Source organism: Pantherophis guttatus, chromosome 2 (genome assembly GCF_059756535.1).
Source record: "Pantherophis guttatus breed Tessera chromosome 2, ASM5975653v1, whole genome shotgun sequence".
Classification (NCBI taxonomy): domain Eukaryota; kingdom Metazoa; phylum Chordata; class Lepidosauria; order Squamata; family Colubridae; genus Pantherophis; species Pantherophis guttatus.
In genome coordinates, this window is record NC_142064.1 from 123,167,512 (window position 1) to 123,189,411 (window position 21,900).

General features: G+C 37.9%; 2 protein-coding genes across 4 annotated transcripts; one reads left to right on the plus strand and one right to left on the minus strand.

The window, feature by feature from the left end:
- Nucleotides 1–2,904: 2,904 nt before the first annotated feature.
- Nucleotides 2,905–6,574, minus strand: LOC117666609 (uncharacterized). Its single transcript, XM_034419383.3, has 2 exons — nt 6,514–6,574; nt 2,905–5,011 (listed from the first exon to the last, which is right to left on the minus strand). Exon 2 carries the CDS (start codon nt 5,009–5,011, stop codon nt 4,148–4,150), a length of 864 nt encoding a protein of 287 aa, XP_034275274.2. The 5' UTR covers nt 6,514–6,574; the 3' UTR covers nt 2,905–4,147.
- On the plus strand, nt 4,257–21,509 carry HTATIP2 (HIV-1 Tat interactive protein 2). Of its 3 annotated transcripts, none has more exons than XM_034419386.3 (6): nt 4,257–4,349; nt 15,613–15,787; nt 17,501–17,608; nt 18,519–18,656; nt 19,441–19,502; nt 21,028–21,509. In XM_034419386.3, the coding sequence occupies exons 2-6, from the start codon at nt 15,614–15,616 to the stop codon at nt 21,242–21,244; spliced, it is 699 nt and encodes a 232-aa protein (XP_034275277.2). In that variant the 5' UTR covers nt 4,257–4,349; nt 15,613; the 3' UTR covers nt 21,245–21,509. The 3 variants fall into 3 exon arrangements, with proteins under 3 accessions (XP_034275277.2, XP_034275276.2, XP_034275275.2); XM_034419385.2 differs by lacking the exon at nt 4,257–4,349 and adding an exon at nt 11,867–11,994; XM_034419384.3 differs by lacking the exon at nt 4,257–4,349 and adding an exon at nt 11,988–12,685.
- The last annotated feature ends 391 nt before the right edge of the window (nt 21,510–21,900 follow it).

Below are 21,900 nucleotides of genomic sequence, written 5' to 3' on the forward strand. Positions count from 1 at the left end.
ACCTCATAGCCAATGTACAAACAGAGATGAGACCTGGTTACTTAACAAAAGCTTGTACGGATTAAAACAATCCGGCAAGCGCTGGTATGAATGTCTAGTCAGCGTGCTCAAAAATATGAATTTCAAAGCCACAACTGCAGACAATTGCTTTTTTGTTAAAAAGGAAGGCGAAGCATTAGAATTTGTGTTAATCTATGTGGATGACATTTTGTATATAGGCAAACATAAAGAAAAGAAAAACTTATTTGTATCCAAGCTAAGTGAACATTTCTCTTTAAAGTCGCTAGGAAGGGTAAACAAATATCTTGGAGTTCAAATCAATAAGACAAAAAAGGGATTCAAATTATCTCAGAAAGATAAAATTATAGAACTTCTGGAAAAATGCAATTTAAGAGATGCCAAACCATGTGATACTCCTATGCAGACTGATTTCCTAAGGAATATGGATGAATCTTCACCTGAATTCGAGAACAATACATTGTATAGATCAATTATTGGTTCCCTCTTGTATATATCTAATTGGACCAGGCCTGATATAGCTCTACCACTTAATTTATTATCTAGACATGTAAGTAAGCCACTTATGTATCATTGGGAAGCAGTTAAACGAATACTAAGATATCTAAAGCACAGCATAGATTTCTGCCTACTCTTAGAACCCAATAATATTAAAGAACCTATTATCACCAGTTACGCTGATGCAGACTGGGCAGGTGACATCAAATGTAGAAAGAGCACCTCAGGTTATGTATTCTTTTTAAATGGTTGCCCAATATTCTGGTACACTGGGAAGCAAGATCTAGTAGCAACTTCCACAACAGAGGCAGAATACGTCTGTTTATCTAAAGCCTCAAATAATTTAGTGTGGTTTAATGATTTATTATCTGATATTTGGAAAAACCCAATACTACTTTTTGTCATACAAGAAGATAATAAAGCAGCTATAGAAATATCAAGATCTGACGCCATTGGTCAAAGGTCCAGGCATATAGATATCAAATTTAAACACGTGAGACAATTATCTCAGGATGGATTCATTAAAGCAATCCACTGCGAAACCTCAGAACAAATAGCTGATATATTAACTAAGCCTTTACCTTCTAAACAACACAAATACTTGACTTCAAAATTACAAGTATTATATAGTTCTGAATCCGAATGCAATCACTGTTATATATCGAATCGGCATTTAGAGGGGGATTTGTCATAAGTAAATGCCTTATTCTATAACAAGGGATATGTATATATGTACAGGGTATTATGAGTTAATTTATTCCTCATCCATTAATGTATTCATATGAAATCACCCCCATCCTTAACTCCTCCCCTTTGATATAAATAGAGAGTGCATGCACCTCCTGCTCGCTTCTCTTTGTAATCTGACAGAAAAAGCAGAATTCCTTCTATGAATAAACGCTTCTTTAATTAACAAGATTTCTTCTGATTTCATTATTGAGTCTGATCCTCAAAATATCGCAACAATTCCCTTCTCACAATTGTTGTTTGAGTGGGTAGAATGGTAAAACTTCAGTATCATGCTCATTTGCACTATAAACACCAATTCCTCTGTTTTAATTTCTAACCACTGATTGAAAATTAGGTATCAGCCTATTGCCCCCAATAATCCGGCTCTCATTTTACCCATCTTGGAAGGATGGAAGGCTGAGTAAACCTTGAGCCAGCAGGATCAAACTCCTGGCTGTGGGAAGAGTCAGCCTGCAATACTGCAGTCCAACCACTGCATAACTACGGCTCTAAATAGAAGAACATGCTGATATTTCCTGCAAAGTTGTAAATACATGACATCTATTTAAGGGCTCAGACGGTGATGATTTCCAAGTGCTAATTTTCCAGAAATCCCAGAGGGCTTCATCATGTAGCTGGATAAGAATGAGCAAGGGTGAGAGACTTTATCTCCCTCACCCCTCTCAAAAAGTATTACTCTCTAAAAAGTTGGAAGAAGTGTGTTGCATAATAACTTCAAATCCCACAAAGCCAGAATGTTCATTAACTGATCCTTGACTAGTTTCTCTCCATTAACCTAAGTGATTGTATTGTGAAGATATGTATTTTATGTTTTCCTCTTCAAAGAATGGGAATTAAACATAGGCCATCTAGGTTTGATTTTGGTTCTTTTGAGAAGGACACTTCTCTTAAAGCCTCTTTTACAAGATACATTGAACAACAAAGGCAGAAAAGAAAGTGCTAAAAGTGAAAATGGTTATTGCATTTTAAATTGAAAGGGAATTCTACATCTATTTTTATAAACTTGAATAGAGGAGATCCATGGTAAAGTTCTGATAGCTCAGTGCCTTTTGGCTGAAAAATATGATGGATTTTTGGTTTTCTTTCCTTATACCAACAGCCCTTCTCTTTCTTTCAACACCTTTCAGCCATTCCACTGCACTTCTTCAATTCAAATCTTTATCACTGCCCTAAACCAGCATAGAGAAAGTGAGATACAGTCAATAAAAAGCACAAAGGATACATCAAGAGCTTTAAAAATATAAAAAGCTAGAAGATATAAAAGATGCACAGTATAAATTAAAAATTAAAGGTAGATATAAAAAGCAAGAATATGAAGTTAACTTAAAATTATGCTCCAAGGATATTCAAGGGCCTTTCTTGATACCTCTTAGTAATGGGATATTCAATCGTGCTCAAGAAGAAACTCCACTTTTTCTCCACAATCAAATCAATCATTTTTTTTCTCCCGTCAGTCACTCCAAAACCATTTTAGTTCAGCTAAGGCACTTGATCAGAAAATCTAGGACTGGGTTGCAGTGGTTTCTGAAACAAAATAGTTCAAAACTGAAATCTTATCAGAATTTTATAGATACGAACAGAATATGTAGATCCTGGCACCAAATGCACATCTTCAGGCCAAAAACCAGGGCCAGGAAGTAAAATGTTGAACTATATTTATCTATTTGTTTATTTATATCCTTCCTTTTTATTATGTTTACAAATACAAGCAGCGAATATACAGCGAGTATCCAACACACCTTCTTCCTCTTATTTTCACAACAACAACAACTCTATGAGGTAGGTTGGGCTGAAAGAGAGTGACTGGCTCAAAATCACCCAGTTGGCTTTCATGGCTTAGGTGGGAATTGAACTCACAGTCTCCCACACTCTAGCCTGGTGCCTTAACCACAGATCAAAATGGCTGTATTATATGCTATGCGTCATTACTCCTTCCTGCCAAACATTTTTAAAGAGCAGGTAGCAGCTGTGACCAAGAAATCCTTTACATCAATTGTACATCAATTGTGCACATTTATTGTCCAAACGGGTGACTAGTTATAGTCACTCACATCTTAGTCACCTCTGATTGGACTACTACAATGTGCTCTCTCTGGAGCTGCCCTTGAAGACAGATGCACTGTTCCAAAATGCAGCAGTATGAGTAGTCAGTGTACCTATGTAACACCTCTACTTTGTGAGCTGCATTGGCTCCCAGTACATTCTGTTTTGAGGCAAGCAACTTATGCAGAGAAGGAGTGAAATGAACAGCAAGTGAATAATCCAACAAATGTTTTTGTCTGGTGTTTTCCTTATGATAGAAAGATAGACAGTTAAAATGGCTGAAAGGAAAAACACTGAAACTGGAGAAAGATTAAAAAATCAAATTCTTTTAGGAAATATTGAGAGTTGGGTATGTATAACTTGAAAATGGCATGATTAAAAATCAAATAATGTAATAGCTGAAGCTCTATTATTGATAATGGAGCAAATGCATTCTTTGTTTTGTTTCAGAGAATTACATTACAAGACACTTTTTAGCATGAAAACAAAGCCTTCCTAATGACCTGAGCTATTTGGAAATGGAAGAGAATGTGTTGAAAATGATGGATTCTCCTTTATTTCAGGTTTTGATGGATGGCCATCTATCAGGGATGCTACTGCGCTTATGTTGCAATGCCAGTAGTGGCCAAGGTCACTTTTCCAAATTCATAATTCAGAATGAAACAGGATAATTCTTGATCTTGCAGATCAGGACAAAGAAGCCACATTCTCCATTAGAGGACATGGCTTCCAAACAAGCTTGATTTTCAATGTTTGTTTGAAAAAAATGTACCACGCTTCTGAAGCTAATATGCACAACATTCTAGAATCCTCCTCTTCCACCGTTTCATCACAAATGTCAAACAGTTACATCATCATGCTGTGTTCCAAAGTTACTTTCCACAATTGTTTGAATCAATCCTGTGCCGGGAAAATCCAGGATTACCACACCCCAACACAGAGCTGGTCCAGCCTGAGACTTGAGATATTGAAAACAGCGTGGGTTGATGTCTCTGGCTAATTTCTCAGGATTTGTGAAGAGGCCATTACCGGAACAAAAGGTAAGATGCAGGACAGTTGGGTCACCACTGGTTGCCAACTCAAGATGCTCCTTCACTTGCTCCCATTTGCACTCAGGGCAGAAAACATGCCACACATCACTAACACTCAATTCTTCATATGGAACACCTAGCACCTCTTTCTCAATTTCCTCCAAAATAATGATCTTCCCCCGAGCTTGCCTTAAAGTGGGAATGGCTTCCTTTGTCCAAATTTTATTCTGGCCTTCTTCAGCTAAATAACGTTGGAAGCGAGAAGCGTAATCTACATTGGGAATAAATGGGAGTTCTTCTTTAACCCGCATAAGTACCGTTTCCCCTGGGTGTTGGTTGAGGAAGCTTAAGGTTCCTTCCAGGACATCAGAAAAGTCTGCCTCCTGGAAAGTGTTGACATGGTAAATAAGGAAACGGCCATTTTCCAGCTTACAACGAATATCCAAGAAACGCACGCCAGCTGCTAGCTGAGCCTCAAGTGGCCAAGTCTGACAACGGATATTTAGGCCTCCAAGCACGCTCATGGAGTCATGAGTGCCAGGGATGGAGATTTTGGAAAGAGAAAGGTGGTCAGGTAAGCCAGACATCCAGTCAGGGAGAGAAGAGGCAGGCCAGAAAGTATTGTCAAATGCCTCTGTTTGCTGTCTCTTTCCACATTCCATAGTGTCCATCTGGAAAGGGGGGGAAAAAAATCATGAGAGCAGAGAGCATCCTGCTATAATGTCAGCTAAGTTAGGTTAAGAAAGATTTCCAACTGAATGCACTTCTACTGGCAATTGGTCAGCATCTCCCAGCATACCTGAGGACAGTTGGCTGTTTAATCACAGAATTCCCATTTGTCTCACTCTGCATCTTCAAATATAGATACTTGAATAATATACCAGCTCGTGGGCTCGGAAAGCTACAGTATTCCTAACCCAGTGTCCTCCAGATTCAAGATTCTAACATTGGAATCAACATTAATTTATGTTATTGATTTCTAAAGCTGCCCATCTCAACAAGTGACTCTGGGAGGCATACAACATAAAGCATAAAAACAATTAAAAGAGTATAAAATAAATGTATGGGATATAACATGGGATGGGATGTATGAGGTGTATAATGTAGGATATAATATATGTTATGGAACCTACTCTCCCAAACATTAAGTTGGAGAAGATTGGTATATGCTATTTAACAAATATCTCTAACAACAGCATGTATGACTTGAAAACAAACTTTTTTTAAAAAAACCAGTTGGCTAAGGTAATTATTCCTATTCTTTTTTATTCTCCATTTGGAACTGAGAACCAATCATGCCTCTTTTTATGAAAAACTATGAATTAGTTTGCTATGCAAGAATCATACTTCTGGAGAATATCTGTTGTTCAATACTGAAGGTATTTGAAGGTGTGTAGGAAGGCATGAGGTACCTAGATAGTTGATATTAACAGGGCTGGTATAATGTTCCGCCTGTCAATTAATTCATACGGCTATAATTATCACCTGTCACATAACACAATAAGGGCAGGGCAGGGGAAATGAAGTTTCAAGTTTTGGTTACAAAAGATCTAAATAAAATATTTTGAACACTTAAATATCAATGTTGAGAACACTAGAAACATAATGCTTTAGGAGGATTTGCTAATTTTGAATTCTAGAAAAATAGTTTTTAACTTGCATAGAACCACCAAAATGTGATTGACAACAATTTCACTGATCTTGCCTGGGCTCAAAATCCAAGCTGCATCAGGCTCAGATTAAAGACCACCAGGAAATTGAAGGGCTACATGTCAAATGGGGAAGTTTAAAAAAAAATCCCAAAGGAAAGCAAAGGATTAAAATTCCTGTAATATTGCCAAACACATTGCATACTTGTATGCATTTATCCATCAGGAGTGGAAATTGACTTGAGGCTATCTTACATATATATACATGTACATATCCACATATATCCCAAGACTTATGCATGCATCATCCAAACAAGCACCACCTAATTATGCAAAGTTAAAATTCAGGGCCATGGCTTTCCATAGCGTAGCACAGGTGTTTTTTTTAAAATTTGGGTTTATTGACCTTTTTCACGTTTGCTCTATCTTATCTAATATCACTGCAATCTATGTTCAGCCAAGAGGTTTTTAATGTTTTGAATTACTGGTAAATCCCAACTTCTATCTGAAGCCTACTAACCTACCTGGAAATCGTGATCCTCTCTTATCTGTCTGTCTTCCAGCTTCCAAAATTCAGAGATGGATTTACTTGCTAGGATGTTATAAAATAATCAACAAAACCATCATTAAGTGGGTGTCAACTAGGGCTGGTATAACTGGTTCATTTTTGACAGCTTATGCCAAAACCTGTCAGAGCTTTGTAATTACTGAATTGAAATATCAGATCAACGCCCTTTTATTTTAATTTTAATGATTAACTTAATCATTTCCAAGTGGGCTGGATTGTAAACAACAGGGAGATACTTCGATTAGAATACAATTCATTGTTTGAGAGAGATGGCATCTATTTGTAGTCCTCGACCTACCGCCACAATTGAGCCCAACATTTCTGTTGCTAAGTGAGACAGTTGTTAAGTGAATTTTGCCCCATTTTATGACCTTTCTTGCCATAGTTGTTAAGTGAATCACTGCAGTTGTTATGTTAGTAACACGGTTGATAAGTGAATCTGGCTTCCCTATTGACTTCGCTTGTCAGAAAGATGCAGAAGGTGATCACATGATCCCAGGGCTTGTAAATATGAACCAGCTGCCGAGCATCTAAATTTTGATCATGTAACCATGGGGATGCAATGGTCGTAAGTGTGAAAAACGGTCAAAAGCAACTTTTTTTCGTTTTTCACACTTACAATGTGATGTTGTAACTTTGAATGGTCACTAAATGAACTGTTGTAAGTCAAGGACTATCAGTATACCATTTTAATTGCTTTTGAGGTTCTGTCATGGAGGTCCTGAGCAACAAAAGCTTGTGAAGGACAGAGGGGGAAAAACTGTAAACAGTTGTCTTTAAAATTAATGAGCAGCTATCCAAACATTGGGCTCAGTTTCAATACCACCAATATGGAACAATCATTTAGATACAGGACTACGTAACTTCCCAGACATTCGTGCATCTGCTTTCCAGCCTTTTCCCCCAGATTCAATCTGAATGTGTAATATTCCTTACTAGCTGATTACCCGGTGTTGTCTGGGTATTTATTTATCCCAATCTTGTATTAATCAGGAAAAGGAATGAATTATATCCTTAGTGTCAAATCAAAGCAATTTTATTTACAGGGTTTTAAAAATATAAGCACAGTAAACAAATTATAAAGTAAAATCAGTGGTGGGTTCCTCCCGGTTCGGTCCGGTTTGGCCGAGCTGGTAGCGGTGACGATATGACGTCACCGAACTGGTTCTCCCCACCCCTACCCTCCCCCCCATCCACCCACGTTATTCTTACCTTTTATTTGGTCCCACCCCCTGCTGCCTCCTGAGTCCCAGCTGATGACTAGAGGGAAAAAAACTGTTTAAACTCTTGCCGCGGGGCTTCAAAGGGCCGTCCTACAGCTGATCAGTGTTAAAAGCAAACAAATGAGTCAGGTCGTAAGTGCGAGAACTGGTCGTAAGTGCGAGGACCTTCCAGAAATGACTCTGACCAGCTAGCCACGCCCACCTCTAAGCCACACCCACAAAATAAGCCACGCCCACAGAACCGGTAGTAAAAAAAAATTAGAACCCACCCCTGAGTAAAATTGTTTTTGGCCCTGAAAACACACCTATTCATCTAGCCGGGCTGGCTTGATCCCATCCTCTCAGTTTTAATTGAATTCGGTTTTAATTGAGTTGTTTTTAAATCTTGGGCCAAAATTATTTAATTGTTTTTTAAATTGTTTTTAAATTTTATATGCAATGTTTTATCTTGGCTGTACACCGCCCTGAGTCCCGCAGGAGAAGGGTGGTATAGAAATAAAATAAAATAAAATAAAATAAAGTAAAATAAAATAAAATAAAATAAAATAAAATAAAATAAAATAAAATATTATTCAAAATAAATATAATATTAATTTAAGACAAAACTTGATTATAAACATTTTTAATTTCACCCCTAGGAGCAAGAATAAATAAATTCTGTGGTGAACCCACCCTTGAGCAAGCAACATAAAGTTATCTGTGGGAGAAACATGGTGGTCTCAAATCCACTCCACAGTACTTAATAGATTGACCCTGTGACTTATTGATCGTGATTGAGAATGCAAGTCTCAATTTTTTTAAAAAAAAATTTCAAATTTGTTTCCAGAGAGTAAGTCATCTGTGTACCAAGTTGGATTGAAATTGCTCAAGCCATTCCAGAGTTATGCTGGAACACACACAAACACATATACATATACACAGACACACACACCTTGAAGGGTGTTAGGCAAGTGTTACCCACACAATATTTTTTTTCCAGAGAGTAAGTCATCTGTGTAACAAGTTTGGTTAAAATTGCTTGAGGCATTCAAGAGTTATGCTAGAACACACACACATAGACACACACAGACACATGCTTGAGGCATTCAAGAGTTATGCTAGAACACACACACACACACACACACACACACACACACACACAGAGGGGTGTCTTACCCCCACAGTATTTTTTTCCAAAGAGTAAGTCATCTGTGTACCAAGTTTGGTTGAAATTGCTTGAGCTGTTCCAGAGTTATGCTGGAACACACACAAACACACAGACACAGACACAGACACACCCACACCTTGAAGGATGTTAGGCATGTGTTACCCCCACAGAATTTGTTTCCAGAGAGTAAGTCATCTGTGTAGCAAGTTTGGTTAAAATTGCTCAAGGCGTTCCAGACTTAGGGTGGAACACACAGACACACACACACACACACACACACCAGGGTGTCTTACCCCCACAGTATTTGTTTCCAGAGAGTAAGTCATCTGTGTACCAAATTTTATATATATATATATATATAATTGTACACACACACACACACACACACACACACACACACATATACCAGTGGTAGGGTTTCAAATTTTTTTACTACTGGTTCTGTGGGTGTGGCTTGGTGGGCGTGGCTTGGTGGACATGACAGGGGAAGGATACTGTAAAATCTCCATTCCCTCCCAATTAGCTGGGACTTGGGAAGCAGAGAATAGATGGGGGTGGGGCCAGTCTGACTTTTTCTACCGGTTCTTCGAACTACTCAAAATTTCTGCTAACAGTTCTCCAGAACTGGTCAGAACCTGCTGAAACCCACCTCTGATACATACATACATAGGTCCTTTTTTATATATATAGATAGATGTAGGACTTGTTTCTCTAGAATTCATGGTAATTTTTCACATATATAGCTACACCCATTTTTTTCCATTTATTAGAGGCCACACATTTTTGACCAAAATGATTAATTCCAACACTCAGACCGTCATTTTTAATATGTAATACTTGAAAGCATATAAAACACACTTTTTTCCTTTTTTATTTTGAATGGTTATTCATCTTATTAATATTAAAAATATTTGATCACTGATGATTGTTCTACATTTAATTTATGAAGAAGCACCAGCTGCTTGGATCTGTTTTTGATACTATATCTGTTCTTGTTCTTTATTCCCATTGGGCCATTTATTTTGACCCAATCTTTGGTCTGCCTGTTCTTGGTTTTTATTTCCCTGTCAGTTACCAATAAAAATTCAACATTCTGTTAGCATCATCAAAAAAGTATACAAAAGCTTTGCCTCCATCCAAAAAGACCTTCAGACAAACTTGAGTTGTCTGTTTCTATCTAAACTTTTTGTCCTGAAGAACAACTGTTAAAAATCTCATAAATCTAATCTACAAAGCACATATGATAAAATCTCAAAATTGTATCATCAAGTTTTAAGGCAGTTTCTCATATTTTCAATTACAGCCTTTATAGCTTTGAGATATGTGAATTTAACAAATATATTCCTTGGCAATTTTCTCCTTTATGCTACCCAATAATTTATTCCATGGATATTTTCAATTTCCAGAGTTTTATCTATGTTGAGGTTAGGCTATGTCTTGAGTAATTTTTTCAATTTTCCTTCTACCTAAAAGGTAGATCTTTTCCAACATCCTCAGGTTTACCTCTACAGTTTAAATTATGTTTATGGATTTCAATTCATTCCAATTTGGCTTCCAGTTAATTTATGGCTGCTGAGGTATCTCAACTATAGACAATACCAAAGATCCTATCTGCAATTTTTTATTTTGATGTACTACCTAAATCATCATTTGAGCCATAGTAGGACAGTGGTTAGAATGCAGTATTGCAGGCAGACACTGCTCACTGCCAGGAGTTTGATCCTTGAGGGGTTCAAGGTTGACTCAACCTACCATCCTTCCAAAGTTGATAAAATGAGGACCCAGATTGTTGGGGGCAATAGGCTGATTCTGTAAACTACTTAGAGAGGGCTGTAAAGCTTTATGAAGCGGTATATAAGTCTAAGTGCTATTGCTATTTTGCTGTACTTAGTATGAGTCTTGATAGAATGAAATGTTTCTAAATGTTGATATATTTGCTTAATTAATTTAGAGATTGTGTGCAGTTTTCTTGTAACAAATTATTTAGGTTAAACAAACAGAGGAATCAAACTGGACTAATTCCAATTTGGGAAGATCTATTATGTTTCCTTTTACTTACGTTAGAAAAATAATAATAATGCTAAGAATTTCTATCCATTTAAAAATAGATGAAAATGTTAAGAATAAGAAATTAAAGAAACTCTTCCAAACTTCCAAATAACAATGTATGAATGACCAAATAGTACAAATAGTACCAAATAGTACCAAATAACACAGTAGTGAAATCCAATTTTTTTTACTACCAGTTCTGTGGGCATGGCTTGGTGGGCGTGGGAGGGGAAGGATACTGCAAAATTGCAAAATCCCCATTCCCTCCCCACTACTGGGGGAAGGATATTGCAAAAACTCCATTGCCACTCTACTCTGGGGCCAGCCTGAGGTGGTATTTGCCGGTTCTCCGAACTACTCAAAATTTCCGCTGCCGGTTCTCCAGAACCTGTCAGAACCTGCTGGATTTCACCCCTGCTTTAACATACAAATTAAATTTCATTTTAATTCTGAGCATTTCATTTAATTTTGTTCTTTGTCCTGGAGCTCCTTTTCTTGGCTAGAAGAAAAAAAAATCAAGAGTAAAAAAAATAATTAAAAAAAACCCAATAGTTGCTACATTGCAGTTATAGTAGCCATCCTTGCAGACAAAAAAAAAAATCACACTTCTATGCTTCATTAATTATTTTAAAAGAAAACTTCTAAATTTATCTTATTAAATTCGTTGTAGCTCTCCTCTGTATGAGACTCTGGGTGGTTTGCAAACTCCAGATAATCTAAGCCGTAAAAGAAACATTACGGAGGGGGAAAAACTCATCGGTTATTTTCCCCAGAAAATCCAAAAAGATCAATTATTTGGAAGAGGGGGCATAAAACGTCCTTCAGATAAAGCCGCTCGGAGGAAGAGCCACCGGCAGCGACCTCGCCTCCTCCCTGAACAAAAAGGGGATTCTCCCCCACGGGGGAATCCCTTTCAAGCAAAGCGGCAGGACGACTCTGCGCATGCGTCCCTTTGCGGGCGGGGGCGGCACGCGGGAGTCCGCTTCTGCCAGGGCTTCTCTCCGAGGCTTCGTCGCAGGTGAGCGATTGGCGCTTCCTCCTCAGGGACAGCCGCCAGCGAAGCCCCCTCCCGAAGGTGGCCCGTCCAGACGCCTGAAATGCCACTGGCGAGCCTGGCGCGTAAACGAGGCGCGGTATTTCTGAGTGTAAAGAGGGTTGCAGCAGGGTTTGGGGGTTTTCCTTCTCTAATTAGGCTAGGTAGGAGGCTCTCCATAGCAGCCCCGGAAGGGGGGGGGGGGTGGATAGTTGCTGGATGTTTTGCCTGAATTAAAATGGGAAGGACAGCGAGGAGAAGGCGGGGAGGGTTATTTGCCTGGTGCAAGAGCGATGTTTCCCCGCCGGACCCCTTTCTTGCGGGGGGGGGGGGAAGCAACCGAGTTGTCAAAGAAAAACAGCGCGGCCAGTCTTTCTTCAGTGACTTTTATTAGGAGCGAAATCTTTTCTTAAAGGAAAAGTAGCTCCTTGTTTTTAATTGCAATCGCCTCCTCCCTGTTGTAAATGACAGCCCGGAGCGATTTCTAGGGATGTTGCTTAACAACACGTCCCAGCAGCTGCAAGCCGGTAGGGAAGGATTGTGGGATATGTAGTTCAACAAGTTCTGGGAAATTTCTTGGTTCTTTGGGTCGCTCTTCAATTTTAAAAAATGCGGAATACAATATTGTACGCTTTCTGAGAAAGAAGAAAAGTGTCCATTCTTCACTTATGGAAAGGTAAAACATAGTAATTTTCTCCGAAATACAGACTCTTATCTTACTATAATATAAGGTGACCAGATTTTAACTGGTAAAGAGGGACATTGTGGGCGTGGCTTATTTTGTGGGCGTGGCTATCTGGTCATGTGACTGGGTGGGCGTGGCTATCTGGTCATGTGACTGGGTGGGCGTGGCTAGCTGGTCATGTGACCGGGTGGCCATGCCTATGTGTATAGGGACTACTCAGAGGGCTGAAAAGTCATTTCTGACAGGTCCTCACACTTTTGACTGGTCCTCACACTTATGACCATCCTCACATTTATGCCCGTGCAGTATTCTTAACAACCATGTCACTCATTTCACAACTGCTTCTCTTCACCATGGTGACAAGATAGGGCAAAAATGTAAAATGTGAGGACAGTCGTAAGTTCGAGGACTGGTCAAAAGTGTGAGGACCAGTCAAAAATAACTTTTTCAGCCCTCTGAGTAGTCCATATGCACAAAAGGACTAACCAGAGGGCTGAAAAAAGTAATTTCTGACAGGTCCTCGCACTTTTGACTGGTCCTCACACTTATGACCATCCTCATATTTATGCCCATGCAGCATTCTTAACAACCATATCACTCATTTCACAACTGCTTCTCTTCACCATGATGACAAGATAGGGCAAAAATGTAAAATGTGAGGACAGTCATAAGTTCAAGGACTGGTCAAAAGTGTGAGGACCAGTCAAAAATAACTTTTTCAGCCCTCTGAGTAGTCCATATGCATTAAAGGATACAGCAATAGAGAGGGATGAAGGAATGGAAATTAGAGTAGGAGTGAGGGTAAGAGAGGGAGGAAGAGAGGAGGAGAAGGAGAAAGAAAGAGGAAGTAGGGAGGAGAAAAAGAGGGTGGGGGGAAGAGAAAGTAAGAAGGAAAGAAAAGAGAGAGGTGGTAGGTTTGAGGAGAAAGATTGCTGTACAATAAAAAAGATGAAAGGGAAGAAAGCCAACCCCAAGCAAATATAAAGATATTAAGATTAAGAATGAATTGTTAAACTTTAAAGAATAAAAGAGAACAAATATGAATAAATGGCAATAATTAGAAACACACATACAAACATACAATGTATTTTCTTTGAACAGAATATTTGGCTGGTTCACAAATTTAAACAGCGTTTAGTCATTTCAATTAAATTTACAATTTCTATATTTCCTTTTTGCCATATTTATTCCTCATCTATTTTTTTTTAAAAAAACAATATTACCCTTCATCCTCATCTCTAATCTTAATCAAATTCAATTTTTCCCTTCTATTCTATATTATACCCCTTCCCATTGTCATCTATTTTTATATCCATTCTCACATTGGTTAATTATGTAATTATGTAATACAGTTGTTTAATACAAATTCAACATTTTAATATAAATCAATTAGTTATATAACTATCTTTTTTGTATATTATCAATATGAACATGAATATTCCAATTATTTCCATGCAATCCAATTTCTTACAAATCAATTAATTATATTTACCAATAAGAATAAACCAAATAATTTCCCCCATATATTCCTCCAAACCACAACTTAACCATTTCTGCTTTCAACACAATATACAATTATTAATAGTATCTCAATTATTACAATTCCCTAGTTAAATAGAGCTTTTTTTCTTTTGTGTTTTAAAATCTTGAACTCTCCTCTTTTGCCCAAAATTTCCCATTGTTTGCAGTTTTGTTTTGTACCTACCTTTTTTGGTGAGGAAAAAGAAAAAGAAAAAGAAAGAAATCTCTCTCTGTCTCATTTTGTCAGGTTTAGTTTCGCTTTCGCCTTTGTTTTCAGTATAGCTAGGGGGGAAAAAATCTGCTCCAGGAATTTTTTGCAGCTAATTAACCTAGGGGAAGCTGTTAACAGGGGCTGTTTTTTCTATTTTTGCAGGCATGGGTCTATTGGTGTTTTTTTTAACACTGATCAGCTGTAGGTCGGCCCTTTGAAGCCCCGCGGCAAGAGTTTAAAGAGTTTTTTTTCCCCTCTAGCCATCAGCAGGGATTCAGGAGGCAGAATGAAAAATCGGGACTTTTTTAAAACGCCGCGGGACGCGGGACAAATTGCTCAAAAGCGGGACTGTCCCGCCAAAAGCGGGACGTCTGGTCACCTTACTATAATAATCTTACTACACCAGTACAGAAGATTCTTGATTTACAACAGTTAGTTTAGTGGCTGTCCAAAATTACAACAGCATTGAAAAAAGTGACTTATGACCATTTTTCACCCTTATGATTGTTGCAGCGTCCCCGTGATCATGTGATCAAAATTCAGATGCTTGGCAACTGGTTCATATTTATGACAGTTGCAATGTCCCAGAGTCGTGTGATCAACTTTTGCAACCTTCTGACAAGCAAAGTCAACGGGGAGGTCAGATTCACTTAACAACTGGGTTACTAACTCAACAGCTGCAATGATTCACTTAACAGTGGCAAAAAAGTTGTAAAATGGAGCAAAATTCACGTCTCACTTAGCAACGTAAATTTTGGACTCAATTGTGGTCATAAGTTGAGGACTACCTGTATATAGGTATAATATTGCCTTGTTTACTGACAGCATAATCATCCTTATTTTCAGGTCATAGATCTTGCATATGGCATGCCATGATCATATGATGGGCTGGCAGTAATTGTAAAAGTTGTTTCTGTTTTTGGTGTATAGTATGGTTTTGCTTTGGTTTGTTTTGGAGAAATTAAGCACTACTTTGCTCCAACAATGCTGTGTTTCCATTTTCATTATCAGTTTTCAAATAATTGATTTCTTGTGAAGTTGAAGCTGCAATCCTGTATGGTTTTATTTGGGAGAGGAGCTGTCACTGAATCTCTTGGGAGTTAAAATCTGCATTATGTAGAGAACTGAACTGTAAATGCCATTTTTTTTAAAAAAAAAAAAAGTCACTGCTGCTTCTTACCAACAGTATGGCGGTTCCCAGTTCAGAAGAACAGAAGAAACAAAGCTGTTTCATCTTGGGTGCTTCTGGAGAAACTGGGAAAGAATTGCTACTTGAAATCTTAAAGCAGCAAAAATTCTCTCGAGTGACTCTCATTGGCCGCCGAAAGCTAAATTTTGAAGGGACTCTCTACAGTAATGTGGTATGAAACAAAACTTTTTTTTATTTTATGTTTTTATCCCCTTTCTCATTCCATTTAGAACTGTATAGAGATTTAAACCTGGGTCTCTTAGGACCTAATTTGCATTCTAAATGCTAACCACATGGATTTTTGATATATATTATTATAGTCATCCTCAACCTAGTGTTCAGAAAAAAATACTGTAAATTTATGCTACCTGAAAATCCAGTCTTGCCTCTCAACATTCCTTGGCAGTAATGTGGATGAAATTTATTTATAATCATAAATTATATGTTAAATATCCTATATACTTTACAAGTTTCTCAAAAACATAAGTAATTGAAAATATTATTGAATACTCTATCCAAAATATAAAACAGTCAAGCAATTTTAAATGCCTACCGAATAATTATTTATTTACCAACACTTGCTTGATAACTGTCTTCAAATGGTTAAAAAAATATAAATCTATATTATGTGGGACATAATATACCATGTTTCCCCGAAAATAAGACCCTGTCTTATATTTTTTAAACCCTGAAATAAGCGCTTGGCCTTATTGCCATGCGTTCAAAAGCCCAATTGGGCTTATTATCAGGGGATGTCTTATTATGGGGAAAACAGGATAGTACATAAATAACGTAAAGAATATAGTGCCATAAAGAAAACTGCCATATTAAAAAAAGAACTGGAGGAACTAAATTGTCTTCAGTCTTTTATGTGCTAGACTATAATATCCATCATACTAAATTGCCTGTATTTCAAGAGACTGGAGCCTCTTTTTTATATGCAGTAACTCTTAAATTAGCTTGCTGGCAGTTTTATTTAAGATACTTCTATGTTCCTTCTTTCAATTAAATCTAAGTGGTTTACATAACTGTTTAAATATAGATATATAGAATAATAGAACATAACTGTTTAGATATATAGAATAATAGAGTTGGAAGGGACCTTGGAGATCTTCTAATCCAACTCCTTGCTCAAGCAGGAACCTTATACCATTTCAGAGAAATGGATGTCTAATCTCTTCTTAAAAACCTCCAGTGTTGGAGCACCCACAACTTCTGGAAGCAAGTCGTTCCACTGATCAATTGTTCTGTCAGGAAATTTCTTCTTAGTTCTAGGTTGAGTCCCTTCTTTATTAGTTTCCATCCATTGCTTCTTGTCCTGCCCTCAGGTGCTTTGGAAACACATAGCTATACAAGACAATATAACAAAATATAGTAAAGTTAAATAAAAAAGAACAAAAACGTAATATATAATCAATATCGTAACACAATCTAACACAGTAATTTATTGCAATATCCATTACTTACCTCAGATACATGAATCTATTCAATTCTTCAGTTCCTAAAAGCTGTCCAGAATAACCATAACTTAACTAGCTTCTTAAACAACAACAATGAAGGTGCTTTTCTTATTTCAGAGTATAGTTTATTCCACAAGAAAGGAGCCTAGCAGAAAACATTTGCTTCTATGCTCTCTCTTATCACACCACATCTGGATGGAAACTTCAGCTTTCCTTCTCTGCCTTGTCCAAGTTGTGCATTTTAATATGTGCATTATATTGATCGTTTGATAATTTCTCAACATGATTTGAAATTTCATTGTTAGCCAGGAGATGTTCTGCCTTCATTTGTTTTGGGAAGCAAGGAGACACATATATTTCATTTTCTCCATTGGAGTCTCCCGTTCTTTCTTTCATGTCTGATTTTTTGGGGTGTCTGTTTCCAGGCCCAAGAAGTTGTTGACTTTGAGAAGCTAGATGAATCTGCTGCTGCCTTCCAAGGACATGACGTCGGATTTTGCTGCTTGGGGACAAGCAGAGCCAAAGCTGGAGCGGTGAGGAGGAAAAGGGGGAAATACCTGGGTCAGGGAGGAATTGAGAAAGGTGGAAGACTGAGAGGAAGTTAAGAGGTATAAAATACATTCTAGAGTGGAATTTGCTGGTAAGTTGTGTTTCATAGATTGTGTCAGTCTTTCTCAACTTGGCATTCTCCAACTATATTGAACTATAATTCGAGTGTCTGTGGGGACTGATTGTCATTGCACTTCAGTATACCTGGAGGAACCAAACTGGGAAAAGTAAGTTCCTTGGGATCTGAGAGACAGGAGATTGAAGTGGGTGCTTGGCATTTTGAGGGATTGAGTTGGCCTGATGTGGAACAAGTGTGAAGAGTTTAGAAGTTTCACTCTTCTGTGTTTCTTCCAAGGAGCTAGAAGTTCATATCAATTTAGCTTATCTTTTGCCCATGGTAACCCAATTTGCATGCTGTCTTTTCCAGATTTCATAGTTAACACAGTATTTTATCCAAGTCACCTAAGTTGTGCATTGTACTGGCTGTTTACATTTAACTTTTTTGGAGGTTATCTTGCACTTCTGGTGAACCAAAGGATGCACTTAATTTGAGCGCATGAGAAGGGTGGGGGTGGATCCAATACATCAAAAAATAAATTTGATCTCAGTTAATTTGCATTTACATTTAATTAAGCATAATTATACATTATATTATTCTCCAATCAGCATGTATTTTTTTTTCCTTCTTCCACATTAAAATTAATATCAATTTTTGAGGCGCCTGATTGTCATAAACATGATTTTGGAGATGAAACAGCCCTGAAGTCTCAGGTTGGATAATTCTCTATATGTCATTTCTTGATATGTCATATAGGCTTTAACTCATTGCAGGTCATTAGAAAGGGGAGACATTTTCAAATAAGTAAATGCTACTTTCTCTACATATAAATACAGGATGGATTTGTGCGTGTTGACCGTGATTATGTTGAACATGCAGCAAAGCTAGCCAAAGCTGGTGGGTGCCACCACTTTATCCTAGAGTCAAGCAAAGGTGCAGATAGCTCCAGCGGATTCCTCTATCTAAAGACCAAGGTATGTCTGATGGGCTGCAAAATGAGATAAGCAATGGGTTAGAGAACCACCAGATTTCAGAGTTCTCCTTAGTTGGGCCCAGGTTCTGTTTAATCTTGACATACAAAATGCCAGACCTTCCATTCTTCCATTCATCCATTAGACAGAGAAAGAGCTTCTTATTTAATGTATCCCCCAAGGAGGTAATTATTATATACTTGGTTCTTTACTCTTAATTTAAGCCTGAGGAAAACTCCCTGTGAGATAGTTAGACAGAGCTGGAAGTTGAATGTGGGTTTTCTCAAGCATAGTCTACCACTCTAATTCCATAAGAGGCAACTTGATGCCTTCTAGATACATTCAGTGGCAAGCCTCAACAGCCCCAATAAATATTGCTTCAGCAGAGGAAGCAAGTCCCTTCTAGAGCAATGACTCCAGGAGATACTGTTATTTATTACAGCTGTTATTCTGTGTTGTTCAAGTAATATGTGCAAAAGAAAATGCTGCACTATGACCTGCAACATAATGTAGTACATTTTCATGTGAAAGTTGTTTCCTGGCTGAAGATCTATGGTTTGTCAAATTCTAGCCATTGCAGAGCCTGCAGGTTAGTTTCTGTCTGCAGCTTATAATTCTAAGAGTGGAATCTAATAGTGCTTAAATTATCTCCCCTGTCATATGAGAACCTTCAGCAATCCTTCCTTCTGCCTTATCTTGATGTGTATACTTTTCAGCTTCTGTGGATTTCTATGTACAAGACAGAGATCTCATCCAATGGAAGTTGTTTTTTCCTTCCTTTTTTTAGGGTGAAGTAGAAAACAGGATTAAGGCACTTGGATTTGACCGATTCTCCATATTTAGACCAGCGTAAGTATATTGCATATGTGAAGCATGAATCTGTTGGAAGGACAGACTGTTAGTTCATGGGCATGTAGAAGGATGCTCATTCCATCACATAGGAAGTTGTATTAGTTGTGAGTGTTGCTGATTAGTTAAGATTTGAAGTTTCTCATTGTAACAAAATTAATTAATTAATTAATTCAACTGCTTGTTTAGTTGTTGCTTTAAAAATTAATAACCTTAACTTTTGTGGGCTGTTAAAGTCAAGAGTACACCAAATAAGTAGCGTAGATATAGACATTGCAATGTATCTGATTTCAAAATTATGCTTTCATCTCCAAGTATGGAAGTACCAGTATGCTTCCATTCACACATGATTAGGAAAATTGGCCAAAACTAATACAAGCGATAGTTTTGAGTAAATTTGAGAACCTAATCCACAGGAGTCATTTATGTAGAGCCAGATTCAAGAGCTCATTTTGTATGTAATTGGGGATGCAGTCCAAGCCACAATGCTGTGAAGCAGATTAACATGCAAATGAATAAGTGAATGAGTGGCTACCCTATTTTGTTTTTTTATTGATGCACAGAAATTTAAGCCCTGGCCCTTCCAAGGCAAACTCAAAATTCACATTCACATCACACTGCAGGTGTGAACCATTTTCCTTCACCTGTGGCTGTTCAACATATTATTCGAACCACACAGACTAATAGACGGAATTAACAACAACCTCTCCCAAGGCCATTGCTTTCTAAGCTGAACTGAATATGCAGCTATCCTGGTGTAACTGTCTTTTTCCAGCTTGAATAGATATGTGTGCCTTACTGAAACACAATCTAGTTAAATATAGTTTCTCTATAGTTGGTTAGCTTTGGCACCCCACCCCCCCCAGCAACAGATGTTGTCTTGTCAAGAGATTTTATTTCTTCACCATCTCTCTGATCTTGAACGGGCCTTATTTCCCAACCTTGAAGAAAAAGAAGTGAAATCAACCAATAAACTGCTGAGTGCACACAGGATTTTTTCTTCTTTCCAGCAGTGTACAGATTTAAGTGTGTTTTAAGATAAAGCAGTACATAACTTTTTAACAAAATTCTTAGAGCTTTATTGAAATGTGCTTTTTCCCTCTATTATACAACCAAGGAGATGCATTGGAATATTTCCATTCATACAAAAGAGCCAATACATTGTTCTGGAACAAAAATCAATTCAGCTAGAAGCACCATCTTAAGCATTAGAACGGTACCATATAATGTTACACTTGTAATCAAACTTTTCAGTATATTCTCTTGACAGGCGTGCAAATTTTACCAAGTGTTGTATCAATAACCAAACAATAATTCATCATAAGGATGGCTTTCATGTATTAAAACCCACTATTCCCATCTCATCCTCCTGTGGCTTGTTTTGCATTTATCTTACTTCGCACTTCTTTGTTGCAAATAAGAAAATATTACCTTCTTGTTGGTGCTATGTTGAGAGCAATAAAATCCAGGTATCATATAGTATAACTGAGAAAAAATAAGTTCTTTTTCTGCCTCTCTTCCCTAGGGTGTTGCTATGTGATCGGCAGGAATCTCGGCCTGGTGAATGGATGGCCAGGAAAGCCTTAGGAGTGGTAGCCCATTTCTTTCCCACGTATATGTCTATTCCTACCACAACAGTGGCCCGAGCAATGGCCAATCTTGCAGTGATGCCAGCAAAAGACGGGCAGAAAGTGGAGGTGCTGGAAAATGCAGCCATCCATGCCCTTGGTCAGTCAAAGTAATCAGTGGAGAAGAAGGGATGTTTTTGGGATAGCTTTATAATGAAGGGGTTTCACTGATTCCCCCAAGCCCAGATTTAATCATCTATTTTTATACTTCAGAGGGTCTTTGAATAATCAATGCCTATGAATTGCATTTAATATGATTGTTGCATCAGAAGCATGTGATCCAGAAATAACTAAAAAAAGAAGCCTTAATGTCATTGGTGCTGTTTCAGAAGCTTTAAACGTGTATCCTGCCTCTTAATAAAATTAATTACCAATGGAATTGTGTGGGGGCTGTTGATTAACCACTAACATGCTAAAAGTGCAACTTAAAAAATGCATATCAAGCAGAATGCAAAAACATTTATACGGTAGCTACTGTATATAGAGGCTCCTTGTAACAAAATTCATTAGTTTTATAGGAAAGTTAGGAAGAACTTCTGTTAATCTCATTTCAGGCCAGTGGTGGGTTGCTCCCGGTTCGACCCAGTTCGGGTGAGCCAGTAGTAGTGATGATGTGACATCACCGAACCGGTTCTCTATGACTGAGTTGGGCCTGCCCGCCCCCGCGTTATACCTACCTTTATTTGTCGTTTTTTAGCGCAGCTGATAGGCGCGGCAGAGTGGATTGCTGCACCTCATCTGGTCAGAAATCTAATGCGTTTGCGCAGCAC